The sequence below is a fragment of the Artemia franciscana genome, chromosome 16 (assembly GCF_032884065.1).
Source record: "Artemia franciscana chromosome 16, ASM3288406v1, whole genome shotgun sequence".
NCBI lineage: Eukaryota > Metazoa > Arthropoda > Branchiopoda > Anostraca > Artemiidae > Artemia > Artemia franciscana.
In genome coordinates, this window is record NC_088878.1 from 37,408,652 (window position 1) to 37,427,252 (window position 18,601).

Here is an 18,601-nt window from a genome sequence, read left to right on the forward strand (position 1 = left end):
ATAAATAGAAACATTCCTATTCTGCAAACTTGGATATGGTTTAATATAATTTGGTTTTTGGCTGATTACTATTATAGAAAAAAAGGAATAAAAAGAAAATGGCCCATACTACAAAGGCGGTTTGTTTCTCAAATCTTGTTTATTGTTTACTACTACAATTTATTACTGTGAAATTTACGACTTTCATCCAAATTTTTGCAAATGTTATAAAAAACCGACCAAATAACATAAAATAATTCGCCTTTTTTGTGAATCATTAAATATGTCAAAAGGTGTTGTTGCAAAGTTTCGTAAATCATCATCATATCATCATCTCAGAGGGAGGCGGTTAAGAGATAAAAAGAATAGAACTTGTTATATGTCCTGGTTTCAATGATTTATCTTTCATAAATTTTACTCAAGCCAATGTCATAATTACAAGTAAATTAATATTATGCGATTATTAATTAGTTAATTAATTAAAATTCAGCTTTTTCTGTTTTTTCTCTCCATAGACAATTACTCAAAATCGCCTTATTAAAAATGGTTTTTGTCAAGTGAGTCCTAGGCTTGGGGCTAATTAAGTAGCTATATTGAATAATACAATCAAATAATAGACTTGCAACTACATAACAGGACAGGAAAAGTCCCCCTACAATTTGCACTGAATGATCTCGTGATAAAACTAGCTTCTCGGCATCACAATTTATCACAATCATAAAATTAAAAATTCGCAATTCACAAAATCACAATTTCCAACCCACCCCCTCCTGTATAATTATTGGATGCCACCTCGTCTCTTACATACATCTAAATAAGATCCAAAAAGACAATTTAAAAATATAACCTAAAATATCAGACGTTTCAAAAAAAAGAGTTTTTGCTAAAATATCATATTTTAAGAAGTTTGACCCCCACCCCGGCCCCTGTGTTTAGCCAAACTTTGAATAGCAGAATTCCGAACATTTTTTGTTATTAAACTTATTTCTATAGAAAGAGCCCAGCAATGTATGGCTTGTCCAATCTAACTTCAGAAATTGAAGTTAGAATGTCTGTTTTATGTCCAATCATCATAGAGTATGCAAATGAACTTATTTTGGACCTCAACTTTTTAGGAGAGGGTAGGGTGCGCTGTCAAAAAAAAGAACATTCAACGATGCATGTTAGTTTTGTATATTCACAGAAACTTAGTTTTGTGCACAGGAAGTTATTTTGGGCCTCAACTTTTTAGGAGAGGGTGGGGTGCGCTGTCAAAAAAAGAAAAGAAAAGACATTCAACGTTAGTTTGGTATATGCACAGAAAGTTATTTTGGGCCTCAACTTTTTAGGAGAGGGTGGGGTGCGCTGTCAAAAAAAGAAAAGAAAAGACATTCAACAATGCATGTTAGTTTGGTATATGCACAGAAAAATAGTTTTGTGCACAGGAAGTTATTTTGGGCCTCAACTTTTTAGGAGAGAGTGGGGTGCGCTGTCAAAAAAAAGAAAAAAAAGGACATTCAACAATGCATGTTAGTTTTGTATATGCACAGAAACTTCGTTTTGCGTACAGGAAGTTATTTTGGGCCTCAACTTTTTAGGAGAGGGTGGGGTGAGCTGTCAAAAAAAGAAAAGAAAGGACATTCAACACTGCATGTTAGTTTGGTATATGCACAGAAACTTAGTTTTGTGCACAGGAAGTTATTTTGGGCCTCAACTTTTTAGGAGAGGGTGGGGTGCGCTGTTAAAAAAAGAAAAGAAAGGGCATTCAACAATACATGTTAGTTTGGTATATGCACAGAAACATAGTTTTGTGCACAGGAAGTTCTTTTGGGCCTCAACTTTCTAGGAGAGGGTGGGGTGCGCTGTCGAAAAAAGAAAAGAAAGGACATTCAACAATGCATGTTAGTTTGGTATATGCACAAAAAATAGTTTTGTGCACAGGAAGTTATTTTGGGCCTCACCTTTTTAGGAGAGGTTGGGGTGCGCTGTCAAAAAAAGAAAAGAAAGGACATTCAACAATGCATGTTAGTTTGGTATATGCACAGAAACATAGTTTTGTGCACAGGAAGTTATTTTGGGCCTCAACTTTTTAGGAGAGGGTGGGGTGCGCTGTCGAAAAAAGAAAAGAAAGGACATTCAACAATGCATGTTAGTTTGGTATATGCACAAAAAAAATAGTTTTGTGCACAGGAAGTTATTTTGGGCCTCAACTTTTTAGGAGAGGGTGGGGTGCGCTGTCAAAAAAAGAAAAGAAAGGACATTCAACAATGCATGTTAGTTTGGTATATGCACAGAAACATAGTTTTGTGCACAGGAAGTTATTTTGGGCCTCAACTTTTTAGGAGAGGGTGGGGTGCGCTGTCGAAAAAAGAAAAGAAAGGACATTCAACAATGCATGTTAGTTTGGTATATGCACAAAAAAATAGTTTTGTGCACAGGAAGTTATTTTGGGCCTCAACTTTTTAGGAGAGGGTGGGGTGCGCTGTCAAAAAAAGAAAAGAAAGGACATTCAACAATACATGTTAGTTCAGTATATGCACAGAAACATAGTTTTGTGCACAGGAAGTTATTTTGGGCCTCAACTTTTTAAGAGAGGGTGGGGTGCGCTGTCAAAAAAAGAAAAGAAAGGACATTCAACAATGCATGTTAGTTTGGTATATGCACAGAAACATAGTTTTGTGCACAGGAAGTTATTTTGGGCCTCAACGTTTTAGGAGAGGGTGGGGTGCGCTGTCAAAAAAAGAAAAGAAAGGACATTCAACAATGCATGTTAGTTTGGTATATGCACAGAAACATAGTTTTGTGCAGAGGAAGTTATATTGGGCCTCAACTTTTTAGGAGAGGGTGGGGTGCGCTGTCAAAAAAAGAAAAGAAAGGACATTCAACAATACATGTTAGTTTAGTATATGCACAGAAACATAGTTTTGTGCACAGGAAGTTATTTTGGGCCTCAACTTTTTAGGAGAGGGTGGGGTGCGCTGTCAAAAAAAGAAAAGAAAGGACATTCAACAATACATGTTAGTTTAGTATATGCACAGAAACATAGTTTTGTGCACAGGAAGTTATTTTGGGCCTCAACTTTTTAGGAGAGGGTGGGGTGCGCTGTCAAAAAAAGAAAAGAAAGGACATTCAACAATGCATGTTAGTTTGATATATGCACAGAAACATAGTTTTGAGCACAGGAAGTTATTTTGGGCCTCAACTTTTTAGGAGAGGGTGGGGTGCGCCGTCAAAAAAAGAAAAGAAAGGACATTCAACAATACATGTTAGTTTAGTATATGCACAGAAACATAGTTTTGTGCACAGGAAGTTATTTTGGGCCTCAACTTTTTAGGAGAGGGTGGGGTGCGCTGTCAAAAAAAGAAAAGAAAGGACATTCAACAATGCATGTTAGTTTGGTATATGCACAGAAACATAGTTTTGTGCACAGGAAGTTATTTTGGGCCTCAACTTTTTAGGAGAGGGTGGGGTGCGCTGTCAAAAAAAGAAAAGAAAGGACATTCAACAATGCATGTTAGTTTGGTATATGCACAGAAACTTAGTTTTGTGCACAGGAAGTTATTTTGGGCCTCAACTTTTTAGGAGAGGGTGGGGTGCGCTGTCAAAAAAAAGAAAAAAAAGGACATTCAACAATGCATGTTAGTTTTGTATATGCACAGAAACTTCGTTTTGCGTACAGGAAGTTATTTTGGGCCTCAACTTTTTAGGAGAGTGTGGGGTGCGCTGTTAAAAAAAGAAAAGAAAGGGCATTCAACAATGCATGTTAGTTTTGTATATGCCCAGAAACTTAGTTTTGTGCACAGGAAGTTATTTTGGGCCTCAACTTTTTAGGAGAGGGTGGGGTGCGCTGTCAAAAAAAAGAAAGCACATTCAACAATGCATGCTAGTTTTGTACATGATCAACAAAACTGGAATTTCAACAACTGAAAAAAAATGGACAAGGAGGGAACAGCTAAGATCGATTCATCGATTTTTTTTTTTGGAAAATCAATGATTGAATTTTTTGTGATTAAATTCTTCTTTTGCTGCAAGGAAAAAAGCTCAATGTCGTCCATCATTGTTGACTGTACTTTTTACTTAAAAAAAAAACAGTCATGTTTCTTGTATTGTTGTTTGTGTTTTCAGTATGAAATTCTTCTAAACGTGGCCGAGGGGAAGCATCCAGTTAGCTGAGTCGTTGTAAGTTGTCTGTTTTAGTAAGTTTTATAGAAGTGGACTTCAGTTAAATTTTATTTGCATTTTACGGGCAAAATACATTTTCTCAAAACCTAGAAGAGGGCAATTTTGTTATTCTTCTTCAATTTTTTCAATGAAAATACCAAAAAAAGCGTTTTCAAACCTAGGGCAGTTAAAAATTATAGGAGGCAAATGCCCCGCTATCCTTCCCTACCCCCTAATTGACGTTATTATTTATCAAGATTTCGGAGCTAAGGATTCACATTTAATGGCTTTAAAACCTTTAATTTAACAATCTTTAATTAATTAGCAACCTTTTAATGGCTGGGAAACTCCTTAAATGTACTTGAAATAAAGCTTCATGTACAAAGCGTTCATGATAAAGAAGCAATCGACTTCCGAAATTGACAATCTGAAACTCAAGTTTTTTACAGAAAAAAATGCGAAGTATTATGACCTAAAACGTTTTTACGTTTTGAACTGGTTAACAATTTCTGCCGGTCTTATACCCACCGAATTCCCCACCTATAATCCAGCAAAACGAAGAAACAGAGAAGCTTGCTAAGTGCTTTTAGTTTCAGCACTTATTCCAGCACGAATTCCTGGTTTCATAAAAAAGAGAAAATGAGTCAGATCTAAGCGTTTCCCAAAGGCATTCAAGTGAAAATCGATTCAAAAATTAATTAGCAAAGATAACTAGTTGATATTCTCTTAACTTGAAAGCATTTAAAACTATTAACTTAGTCAAACAACTCAAAGTACTATTTCAAATCTCCTTAAATCCCTACCTATTCAATCTATTTTTGAACAAAACAGTTCATAACCTGGCGTTTATTTACCATATTGCAGGGAAACCTCTTTCCCGCCAGACAAGACTTGCTTGGAACACGAATACTCCCATGAGTATGGAGAAATCCTTATTTGCTGCATTACATCATGTTTATATATTCACCACGTTGCAGACGGACTCTTTTCACAGCACAGAGAACAGTGAGTAGAGTTCATTTGGAGCATTTAGGTGTTTAATCTGCCAATAAGCATGCTCCCCGAATAAGCTCCCCGTATACTTGTCGTAAATATTCTTTTTCTCACCTTGCAGTCCTTTTTGGGGTTGGAATAGTCAATGTTGGTTTCACGAAATTGTATAAACTAATTATAAGATTAGCGAAAATATAGAGAGGCTTGAAGAACAGACTCGAAAGAGGGAAGTCAGATTATTAGAACAGGTCGTTTTGTCTTGATCGCATTATAAATACCTATTTATTTTATCGGTTCCACAAGTATTTTTGCTGGCCGCATTGCACAGAAATTTCTATCGCAACTGGTAGAGATTAATTCAATGATTAATGTGCCTGGAGTGCAGAGACATCTTTATTCATTACACTGCACTATATTTTCATTCACGGTATTGCGGAGTTTCCTAGCTCAAATGTAAGAGCTCATCGGAATCATCAATGCTGCCTGGAATATACATGAATTCCCACACTGAACTTACCCCGGAATTACCACACTTAACTTACCACGGAAATACTATAAATTACCAAACTGAACTTCCCACGAGATTGCCAGGAATTATCACACTGAACTTACAACGGAATTAGCACTCTTAACTTACTACGGAATTACCACACCTAACTTCCCTAGGAATTACCAAATTTAACTTACTACGGAATTACCAGGAATTACCACGCTTAACTATAATACTGCTTCTTGGAATATACGGAATTTCTTTTTTTGCCGCGTTGCACCAGTATTTTATTTATGACATTGCATAGAGAATCCTCTCTCAAACGCCAGATCTACCTCAGACCACTAATGCTACGTTGAGTCTGGAGATGTATTTATTTGGTCATTGTACCAGATCTTTATTCACGGTATTACAGAGATGCTTCTTCACAACTGGCAGATCAAAGTGAGAAGATCAGGGATCAAAGTGGTACCTGAAGCTAGTAGAAGTTTTAGCTGCCACATTGCACCATGTTTTAGCCGTAAGTTAGCCACATGTTTTAGCCACATTGCACCATGTTTTAAGCCGTAAAACAAAGAAACTCAGAGATTACAGGCTTAACTGCAAAACTTAGTGGAATCATTTATGCGGTCTGAAGCATACAAAAGTTATCATTTGTTACACATCACCACTATTTCATCAACTTTTAGAGAGATGCCTTTCCCAAGTATCAAATCAATTTTGGATCACAAATGTAAAACTCCTAACATAAATCTCAACATAATAAATCTAACATAAACATAAACTCTGTATATGTGTTCGAAATATCCAGTTAAATAATTTTATATCTATTCACTGTCAATAAAAAGGTATCATCCCTATTTTGAACTGTTTTACTTTCGTCATGGAAAGGCAGTGTGGTCTTCGAAGTTATCTGGATCACAAATGCTAAGTTGAGTGATAATTATTCACCCCATTGCACCAAGGTTTCACTGTATTGCAGAAAAACTCTTTTCACAAGTGGCACAACTCAATAGAATCACAGTGCGGCCTGGTGCGGATAGGGGTTTTAATTTGCCGCATTGCAACCTGTTTTATTAGCCGTAGTGCAGAGAAACACAGAGATTCCAAGCTCAACTCTAGAACTTACTTATATTGTTTCAGATCACTAAGGATACCTTTGGTGCGCAGATATATTTATTTCCCTATTATTTATAATATATTTATAATATATTATTAAATAATTATAAGATATTTATAATATATTATTATGTAATTATAATATATTTTTAATTATGACATATATATATATATATATATATATATATATATATATATATATATATATATATATATATATATATATATATATATATATATATATATATATATATATATATATATATAATATGTTAATATAATATGTTACAAAAATTATAAAAAAAAATTAATATAGTATTTGCAAATAATGCAACTCTTAACAGTTTTCATTAAAACTACTACCGCTACTACTAACAACTCACTCCAGCACTAAGCCACCTGAGGCCAACACGGTTGCGCAAGCTCCTCTTCCATCCCCATCCATTTAAAGCTTTCTTCTTTAAACCCTCCCCAAGAAGTTTTAGTTTCCTTTAAAAATTGCTTGCGAATTTTCGCCACCCCATTCGAGAATGACCTCATTTCGTTTGGCCCTAGATGGAGGTCGGAAAGGAGGATCTTTGGCGATTTTTCATCCTTCATCCACAAAACCTGGATGGGAGGGGATGAATCATTACAAAATATGCAAGACCACTCAATAATATCAATAAATCAGAACCACCAAATATTACCACAAGATATTTTAGTGAAATGCTAAAACTAGGTCAAAGCTAAAATTCGGCCCCGAGAAATTCAAGACAAATCATGGTTGAAATTCGTTCGTACCTATTTTGTTGAAGAGTAAAACAGATCGCAGTGATTTAATATACGTGTGCTTGTTTCTGCTTTTTGTAAGAACCACGTATTAGCCTTGTTATAGAGTGTACCTCTAAATAAACCCAAGTGTTAGATCCAAAGCCACTGGCCCAGTGGCTATCACGCTATACTTGATATTCATTGTCCATGAGGACAGGGGTTCGAGTCATAATGTCGCTGATTATTCGGTTTCGAACAGAGATCTGTGTCGTTACTCTGTAAGCTCAGTCAGAGTCTACCCAGCTCTAAATAGGTGCCTGGAGAAATCTGGGGAAGGTAAACTGGAAGGGTGTGCAAAAGTATAGGATGGTTACCCTCCCCCCTTGCACTTCCCGACTGAAGGACAATGAAGTGGTGATCAGCACCACTGGTAGTGAGTGTAAAGCCCTGGTCCGTATTCTTTGCCCTTTTTTTTACCTCCATGAGAACAACTTAAAAGGGGTACACAGGACTAATCTTCGGAGAATTACTTCCCTTTATCTCTATTTGGTCTTTGCTGAAACAGTGAACTGCACTCAAATAAATTACACCTCAAATAATCTAATTTAAAATCCAGGTTTTTGTTTATTTAAATCTTTTGCAATTTAATGTAGAATTTGGCAAAAAACGACAATTCTTAATAAAAGCGTGAGAAATTTAATTAAAACCCTTGCTCCTGTGTCAGGCGAAATAAATGACAAATGATCTCACGACTTATTATACAATTTTGGTTCCTTTTTTATAATATGGCAATACAAGTTCTTTATTAAAAGGAGAAAATGGTCAGTTTTAAAGTATCTTGGACGATTGGAACGTCATGGTCTAAGACCATGATTGGAACGTTATTTCAACGGACCCTAGTAGAAATAGTTTTCTATTGCTCGACTTGTGTTTAAGTTATCAGTTAAAAACTCAAAAAATGATCGTTTAGCGCAAAGAAGCACAAGGAACACTTACAAAAATTACTGTGACAAAAAAAATTTTCCAGCTTTTTACCGCCTTTTTCTGCTACGTGCTACATACACATGTGTATGTGTATGTGTATACATACGTGTATGTATACATGTATGTAGCATACACATACACATGTGTATGTGTATGCTACATACACATATTTCAATAGGTAAAAACCTGAAAATGCTGATCGAGTTTTAGAAAAAAAAACATTTTCTAAAAAAATACATTTCAGGCTATCATTTTAGTTCTAATTTTCTTAGAGGACAATCTTTTTTCTCACTATGTTTCCTTTTCTTCTCATAAATCCTTTACATATACCTAAAAATAATCCAAATATAGATGCTTTTTTTTTGTTTTATGAAAGATAATTACGTTACAAATTTCGATTTTTTAAAGGAGATAGGAGGGAATTATTCAAGAAAATTTACCTCCGAGGCTTGTCTCTACTTCAACCCTAAGCCTCAAGAATAGAGTCTAATTCTGTGGAGCTCATTTACAATTACACACATTTTGACCTACCCACATACCAGGGGCAGGATTGGAGTGTATTTAGCACCTAAAATTCATCCAAAAGACACCCACCCCACCTTATCTCGAAAAAACGAAAACTGTTGCTCAAAATACATATTTTTAGAATTCCAGACAAATTAAATTTTTCGACACTAAATTTTCTTGGAGGGACGAGGGCTTAAGTCCCTATTGCACACAACACTTTGGATTTACCCTTTACCAAGTAATAATAACGACCTACCTTCACTGCTGGTAATGCTGCATCTTGACCTGTTAAACCTTCTGGAAAAAGGAGGCGAAGATGAAAATTCAGTTCCATAAGCTGTGCTCAAGCTGACATCTGAGTCATGAGAAACACTTGATCCGTGCCCTAAAATACAAATATATTATAATCTTATATTATACAATGTACTTAATGTAGAACCAAACCACACGAGACTAACACAGCTACGCATACTCCTCTTCCATCCCAATCAATTTAAAGCCTCCTTCTCAACACCCTCTCATGAAGTTCCGACTTCCCTTAAATCCTTTCTTAGGGAACGATCCCATTCGGGGACGATCTGTTTTGCTTGATCCTCGATGATTGGTCGAGAAGGACGATCTATTTATATTGCCTAAGTTAAGCCTCGTTAAGTTTATGAAGTCTACAGGCATTAGTATAAATAAAATGGCTTTTTTTAATCTTCGAATTTCAGTTGAATTTCTGTTTTTCTAAGTTGGTTTTCATAGCACCACCGGGACTATTTTCTTAGGACTATATTTTCACCAGGACATCAGGACTAAAACGTGAAATTCGAGACTCTTGAAAGTGGGTCACGTTTGATTAGACGAAAAAGACATAACTTATATAGAAAACATACAAATTTTTTTTTGTCAAAATCGTAAAAGTATTACTCTATTTCTCTGCCGATACTCTATTCGTCGCACTGCGCCATGTTTTTTTCGATGTATTGCAGTTAAATTCCTAGCCCAACTGCAAGAACTCACTGGAATCATTAACGTTGCCTGAAGCCTGTAGAAGTTTTCATCTGCCACATTGGGCCAGAAATTTATTTATTGTATCTCTGTGTAGGCTAGATGATAGTCTGGACTATGCAGTCTAGTAATCTACGCAACCTAGTGTAGTCCATATCTGTCTAGTACTCGGCTAAGACTTGAGTCTAAAGCCGTCCTAGCTCGCTAAACGAGTGGTTAGCGCGCTAAACCTGAAATTCTAAGTACAAGGGTCGGGGAGAGGGGGTTAGGTGGGAGGATCATTCCATGAATTTTCCTTGGGGGGGGAGCTCATATGGCACTTATGGCGAGGTCGAAAGAGCAAGAGCTCATATGGTATAAGCTCTAGCAAAATTTAAGAACCAATAGATTGCCTTAAAAGGAAAATCAGAGGCTTAATGCCGGTCGGGATTTAAAATGAGAGCTCTGAGTCGCGAGGTCCTTCTAAATATCAAAATTCATTAAGATCCGATCACTTACTCATAAGTTAAAAATACCTCAATTTTTCTAATTTTTCCTCTCCCTTAAGCCCCCCAGATGGTCGAATCGGGGAAAACGACTTTACCAAGTCAATTTGTGCAGCTCCCCGACACGCCTACCAATTTTCATCGTCCTAGCACGTCCAGAAGCACCAAACTCGCCAAAGCACTGGACCCAACCCCGTAACTCCCCAAAGAGAGCGGATCCAGTCCGGTTACGTCAATCACATATCTACGATATTTATAAGCGTTTTCCAGGATTTCCGGTTTCCCCCTCCAACCCCCCCCCCATGTCAATAGATCTGGTCGGGATTTGAAATAAGAGCTCTGAGACATAAGTTCCTTTTAAATTTCAAATTTCATTAAGATACGGTCACCCGTTCTTAAGTTAAAAATTAAATTAAAAAAACAAGTTTTTTTAACGGAAAGTAAGGAGCGACATTAAAACTTAAGACGAACAGAAATTACCTCGTATATGAAAGGGGCTACTTCCTCATTAACGCCCCGCTCTTTACGCTAAAGTTTGACTCTTTCTCTCAACTACTTTTTAAAACAGTAAAAAACTTTAGCGTAAAGAGCAGGACGTTGATGAGGAAGCAGCCTTTTTCAAATACGAAGTAATTTGTGTTCGTTTTAAGTTTTAATGTCGCTCCTTACTTTCAGTTAAAAAAAACTTGTTTTTTTTTATTTAATTTCTGAACGTTGTTGAATCAATGCATGTTTTGATTTTGGCTCTCCGCAGAGGAATAATTAAAACTAAAACGAACGGGCAGATCCGTTCCGGTTATGTCAATCACGTATCTAGGACTTTTGATTGTTTTTCCCACCAAGTTTCATCCCGATACCTCCACTCTAAGCGTTTCCCAAGATTTTAGGCTTCCTCCCCCAGCTCCCCCAATGTCACTAGATCCGATCGGGATTAAAAATAAGAGCTCTGAGACACGATATCCTTCCAAACATCAAATTTCATTAAGATCCGATCACCTGTTCGTAAGTTAAAAATACCTAATTTTTTGTAATTTTTCCGATTTAACCGTCCCCCCCCCCTTGTCAATACCTTGCTCTAACCGGCCCCCTTGTCAATACCTCGCTCTTTACGCTAAAGTTTTTTTTAGTACTTCCAAAAAAGCTATTTAGTCTAATTAAACGTCATTTATTATTCAGGGGTCATTCTTAAAGAATTGGCATGGAATTCAAACTTTAGCGTAAAGAACGAGGCATTGACCAGGGGGTGAACCCCCTCATATGCTGAATAATTTCTGTTCATTTTGTTTTGATGTTGCTACTTACTTTCATATGAAAAAACTTTTTTTTTGTAATTCAAGTACAAAGAACATCAAAATGAAAATGTTTTTTGCCCCCGAGACCCGTCTTAGGTATATTCATACGTAAAAACAACAATTCCATATGATTTCTCTTTTGGTTTTTCAAATTTGTGAAGTTTTTACGGCCATACCACATATTTGTCAGTGTTGCCACGCTGAACCGTGAGAATAAATAAGCGAAATTAATTAGTTAAATCTGACAACGCTTTTCGTTCGCAAGAATGAAAACCTTTAGAAGGAAGTCTATACCTTCTTCAGTTGTTTGGTACAACAGGTTTTAGCTTATTTTTGCTTATTTTTTACTCCCGTTTTATTTTTGTTTGGCACAGGCTACTTCGAAAAATCGCATACGGGAGTTTTCCTCGTTAAAAATTGGATTCTGGAAGCACTAGTACTTTGAAACTAGCTTGGTAGTTTTTTTTTATAATCGAGACTGTTGATTTCCTGAAAACTTAGCTTGCTCGGATTTCTAAATCATTTATATTATATACAAAAATTTACCAACATCATAGCCATTAAAAGACTATTAAAAACCTTATAGATTAGTCTTTTAGGTCCTTACGCGTTATTGCAACCACACCAAAGAAGTGAATTTAGGTTAACCCTAATGAAATATACCAAAATATAATGAAAATATAATATTTAGTAAAATAATTATGGAAACTACAACAAGGAATTATGGAAAGCAGCCCGCTTAGGTTAGGTTAGATACCTAACCTAACCACCCCTATATATTAAATATTTAATTAAAATATACCTGCATAGTAAACGTTTATCTCGCTCAGGCTAAGCTGATTATTTCTGAATAGACAGAGAAAACCGGTTTCACTACAGATCAAGAGCAATTGTGGTCGCTATTACACATAAGTACCGTCTTTTATTTGTAGAGGCTAGTCAAGGAATATCTACTCCTAAGAGAACATCTTGTGTTTTGCATCTGTTTCATATTTTCAGTAAAGTGCAAGTTTATCAGAATTCTAGAAACAGAGCGAAATATCTTAAATCAATTTATTTGAGCGAGCTAAGTCAATTTTTGTTGCATAAACTGCGAAGCAATTAAAGGTTTAATTTAAATATTTAAGGTTTAATATTTAAGGTTTAAAAAAGGTTTAATTAAATAATTTAAATATTTAAAGGAACAAATTAAACAAGGTTTAATTTGTTCGCCGGAAAAACTTGTAGTAACTGTTGTAGTGTAAATACAGATTTTTATGTCTTTTTCGAAAAAATCAAAGAAAACTAGCAGAGACATCTATGTTAGCTTCAATTGACTGAGAATTAGGAGATGCGATTTTTTTCTGAAACTATAACTCACTGCAGTATTTTGTTACCATAATAGTCAGATTGATGCAAGAATTTCCTACATTTGTGCGATTGACGACAGAAGATGAGCTCTTGTCTCCTCCTCCCCCCAACACCCTCTCAGCTCCGCATATATAAACTTGTTGCGCCCCTTTTAAATAATGATTTTTAAAGGAGCACTTGAGGAATAATCGTAAAGATTTTACATTAATTATGAAAAATCAATTGTAATTTTAAGGTCCTAAAGCAAAAACAAATATCACATATTTCAAAAATGGTGTCTGATTTCCACAGAGCTTGGTATTTAAGTATTAAGCGTTTGTTGGTCGCAAATCTGAGGCTAATATTGTAATTTGGAGCACATTCACATTTGGAGCACAGATCAAATTATTATTTGGAGCACAGATCAAAACACATTCAGTACATGATATATAAACGGTGATCGATTTCCATCAGTTGCAATCAATGGCAATTTCCATCAAGTTCCATCAGTCAATTTCCATCAGTTGGCATTTTAACTATTTTCGTTTGCTAAATTTGAGGCTAACAATGAAGCAAAGACGTTCAAAGCATTTTAATCACAAATTTCACAAGTAGTATTTAATTTTCATCACAGTAGATATTTAAGTATTTCTGAGGTAGATGACTACAAATCTGATGATATTATTCCAATATGAATTATAATGAGGAAAAATTAGGTATACAGTTTATGTGTTTATTTTTTACCAGTGAGTTAATCCGTAGTACAGTCTGTGGTTCAGGAGCTTTATAGTTCAGTCCATACAGTCCAGTTGTCAACAATAATGTAGGTACTCGGACTACAGGCTATAGTGTTAAAAAAATTTGGTATATAGAGATTTCTACGAATGCTCACTTATTTACAACAAATCAACACCAACAGAAACACTAAATTCACCACAAGACCTACATTCTTCCTCAGTGGCTCCATGGCCCGAAAAACAACGAAAGGGGAACAAAAAAAGAAACACATCAAACACTGAAAAAGAATAAAAGTAAAAGGATGCCAGCTATCACCAATAATCACCTCAAAGCAGGCGATGCGGGACTCCACAGACCCAGAGAGAGAAAAAAAAACAAAAAAAAAAACGCACGAATAATTGAAAGAAAAAAGGGTCGCAACCTCTTAATTTAAAAAATTAATTAAAAAATTAACTAAAAAAATTCTTTAAAAAATCTGTAAAAAAAAATCTTTAAAAAATTTAAATTTAAATTTAAATTAAAAATTTTAATTTTAAATTTTTTGAAAATCTTAAAAAAAATCTTAATTTAAAAAAAGGGTCACAACCTCTTAAATTCAATAAAAAAAAATATGCAGCACAACTCTTTTATATCAAACTCAGAAATAACAACTTGAAAATTTCAAAAAGTGAACCATTACACACATGAAATTGAAAAAAAAATGTTGATTTCAAATTTTGTGCTACTATTGCGATATGGTTTGGTAACGCCCATTAAGTTTTAGAAGAAATCGATATGAATGTGTGGTCTTATCGCACTTGTCTGTCTGGTCAAACAGGCCCAGGATCGGATTGACCTTGATGTTCCTGTTATGCCGTCACTAAAAATTCTGACCGCGGTTGGTACGCTGATCTCTTTTTAAAAATTCAGGGTTGGCACGGTCGGCACTTTCAGGTTCATGCCCAGTTTAGACTCTAGCCTCAGGCTCTGCAGGGATAGTCCACTGTGAGATAAACACTACAGGGTTCCAACACGAGAACCTAAAAGATATTGTGCGACGTACTGTCACCGCATGGAATTACCTCACCAGTAGGGATAATTCAAAAAGAACCTCCTCGTAGTAGTCTTAAGAAAAGAATAATATATAAATAATATATAAGAAAAGAAGAATAATATATAAAATATAATACATATATATATATATAATATATATATATATATATATATATATATATATATATATATATATATATATATATATATATATATATATATATATATATATATATATATATATATATATATATATATATATATATATATATATATATATATAACGAAAAGAGAAATCACCAATGCAACAGCACAAACACATTAAAAAAAAAGGAAGACAGAAGGAGAAAAGGAAGACTGTTTTCCTAAATTAGTGATTAATATAGACCAGCACTTGAATGAGGCCTTAACCCTACTTATCCATACAATCACATAGGTCAAACAGCATAGCCATACACAATCAACCATAAAGAATAATCCATGGACAGGCAGTTATGTCGTCAATAAGTATGAGTCGTCATTTACCAAACAATAAAAACAGTAAAGACAAATAATTCAGAGGCAACAACAAAACACAAGGGCTCATCAGGAGAATACACACTTGCCTATAGGGTTATATATATATATATATATATATATATATATATATATATATATATATTATATATATATATATATATATATATATGTATGTATAAACGTATATATAATATAACATATAAAATATTATACAATATATTATATATAAAAATGAAAACTGCAAAACGATTACCAAGTGTAGCAGAATATGGTCAGACGAAAGCGCTGTGAGACCTGTTCAACATCCAATATCATTGAGCAGCTACTTCCGACACGACTTTTATTCCCATTAAATAAAAAAAACAAGTTCTTTTAACTGAAAGTAAGGAGCGACATTAAAACTAAAAACGAACAGAAATTACTTCGTATATGAAAGGGGCTGCTTCCTCATCAACGCCCCGCTCTTTACGCTAAAGTTTGGCTCTTTCTCTCAACTACTTTTCAAAACAGAAAAAACTTTAGTGTAAAGAGCGGGACGTTGATGAGGAAGCAGCCCTTTTCATATACGAAGTAATTTCTGTTCGTTTTAAGTTTTAATGTCGCTCCTTACTTTCAGTTAAAAAAACTTGTTTTTTTTCATTTAATTTCTGAACGTTTTTTAATCAAAAACGTTGTTTTGATTTTGCATGATTCTGATCAACGCATGTTTTGATTTTGGCTCTCCGCAGAGGAATAATTAAAAAGAAATTTGCATGTTTATTCTTTTTGGCTAAATGGCTTTCTCATAGTTTTGATCGAATGATTTTGAGAAAAAAGGAGTGGGGGAGGAAGGCTAGTTGCCCTCCGATTTTTTGGTTAATTAAAAAGGCAACTAGAACTTCTAATTTTTTACGAATGTTTTTATTAGTAAAAGATATGCGTAACATATAAATTAGCTTACGTAACGAACTTTTGTATTCTCATGTTTTTATTACATTTATGAGGGGGTTCACCCCCTCGTCAGTACCTCGCTATTTACACTAAAGCTTAAATTTTGTCCCAATTCATTAAGAATGACCCCTGAATCACAAAAGCCTTAGAATAAATAGTTGAAATTACTAAAAATACTTTAGCGTAAAGAGCGAAGTATTAGGAGGAGGTGAGTCACTCGTATGCGTAATAATTTCTGTTTGTTTTAAGTTTTAATGCTGCTCCTTGCTTCCAGTTGAAAAAAACTTTTTTATATTTATTTTTTCATTGTTTTTTTTTAATAATGCTAGGAAATCCTGCGCTCCCTTCATAGAAATTTTCTTGCCCCATGACAAATTTTTCGATGGAAAGCTCCCCAACGTATCCCCCTCTTCTCAACCCCTCCCCCAACCAAAAAAAAACTAAAAACGTCTGTACAATTCCCAATAACCATTACTAGATGTAAGCACTGGTCAAAGTTTGTAACTTGTAGCCCCTCCCACGGGGACTGTGGGGGAGTAAGTGGTCCCCAAAGACATAGTTATAAGGTTTTACGACTACGCTGAATAAAATGGCTATCTCAGAATTTTGATCCGTTGACTTTGGGAAAATAATTAGCGTTGGAGGGGGCCTAGGTGCCGTCCAATTTTTTGGTCACTTAAAAAGGGCACTATAACTTTTCATTTCCGTTAGAATGAACCCTCTCGCAACATTCTAGGACCACTGGGTCGATAAGATCAACCCTGGGAAAAAAAAACAAAAACAAATAAACACGCATCTGTGATCTGCCTTCTGGCAAAAAATACAAAATTCCATATTTTTTAGATAGGAGCTTGAAAGTTCTACAGAAGGGTTCTCTGATAGGCTGAGTCTGATTGTGTGATTTTCGTTCAAGATTCTATGACTTGGTGTTTCCCCCTATTTTCTAAAATAAAGCATTTTTTCAGGCTCGTAACTTTTGATGGGTAAGACTAAACTTGATGAAACTTATATATTTAAAATCAGCATTAAAATGCAATTCTTTTTATGTAGCTATTGGTATCAAAATTCCATTTTTCAGAGTTTTGGTTACTATTGAGCAGGGTCGCTCCTTACTACAGTTCGTTACCACGAATTGTTTGATATTATTGCTACTAAATTAACTACAAAATGCAACATCTATTATATTTTATACTATACACAATTATGATAGAATAGGGTATTATACATTTTATTATAACGGTATATAGCTATATACTATAATAAATATACACTAAACATTAGTGTTGGGCGATACTGTATATCGATTTCAATATAACGCACCAAATATCGATATTGAATATCGAAACCTAAATATCGATATCAAAAAAGGTATTATTGCGGCTTTTCTGGTATCTACTGGTGAACGTCAACCAGAAAATATCCAAAATATAAATTTGTTTCGCAAATGGCCGAGAAGAAGAAAAATGCATTCTATCTACTGATTCATATATGCTGATATGCAGCGTGTACAGCTGTATTCATAAGTGGACAAAGGCCTATTCTTGAACTACGTTTAGTGTGGGTGAACTCTAAAATGTTGCTGGGAACCTCCAAAAGTCTTGGCTATATAAACAATATCTTCTAAGCTTATAGGCCACGCTCAGATCACACTCCAGGTCAAGTCACGATTGCCACATGTCTCAATTTACGTTTCTAGAAATTATGCATAGCTATGACAATCATCTCCAAGTTGAGAGTAAAATAGCAAGAGACATGGATTGGGCTTGTATCAATTGTTGCAAGTGCCGTCACAGTCTCTGTGACTCAGCCACTACAGAATCAAGCCAGTTTGTGGGGAACACATGACGGAGTTTCAGTAGTCAATGCAATGCAAGCTTCGTCAGCAGCTGCATCTATCACGGCTCTCCAGATTTTCAGAAGGGAGTTTTTGGTTCCAAGAAAAGCTGACCCACTCAAGTCTTAGAAGTCTTGTAATATGGGTATCGGAAATACCTATACGAACTTGTCCTAAGATTAGTGTCCTTGTCCGCCACCAATGTCCTTTTCTGAAAGTAGATTCCAAGTCCAATTAGTTAATCAAGTAGTTCGTGGTAACAATCTGCAACTCTAAGACACCCCAATAAAAACCGAAACTCGAAGACACGGAATAGATAACTTCGAACACCCCACTGCCTTTCCATGACGAAAATATAACAGTTCAAAATAAAGATGAAAACTTTTAATTGACACTGAAACAAATATAAAATTTTTAACTGGATATTTAGGACACGTATAATGTGTCCATCATCAGCAGTAAAACTCTTTAACTGTATATGTGT

At 35.1% G+C, this 18,601-nt stretch overlaps 1 protein-coding gene across 1 annotated transcript in view; it reads right to left on the reverse strand.

The window, feature by feature from the left end:
• The window catches only part of LOC136037411 (F-box/LRR-repeat protein 7-like), a 109,043-nt gene that overhangs the window by 55,938 nt on the left and 34,504 nt on the right, over nt 1-18,601 (reverse strand). Inside the window, exon 3 of the mRNA XM_065720166.1 lies at nt 9,222-9,350. Coding sequence (XP_065576238.1) covers nt 9,222-9,350 — 129 coding nt within the window. The remainder of the gene's footprint in view (nt 1-9,221; nt 9,351-18,601) is intronic.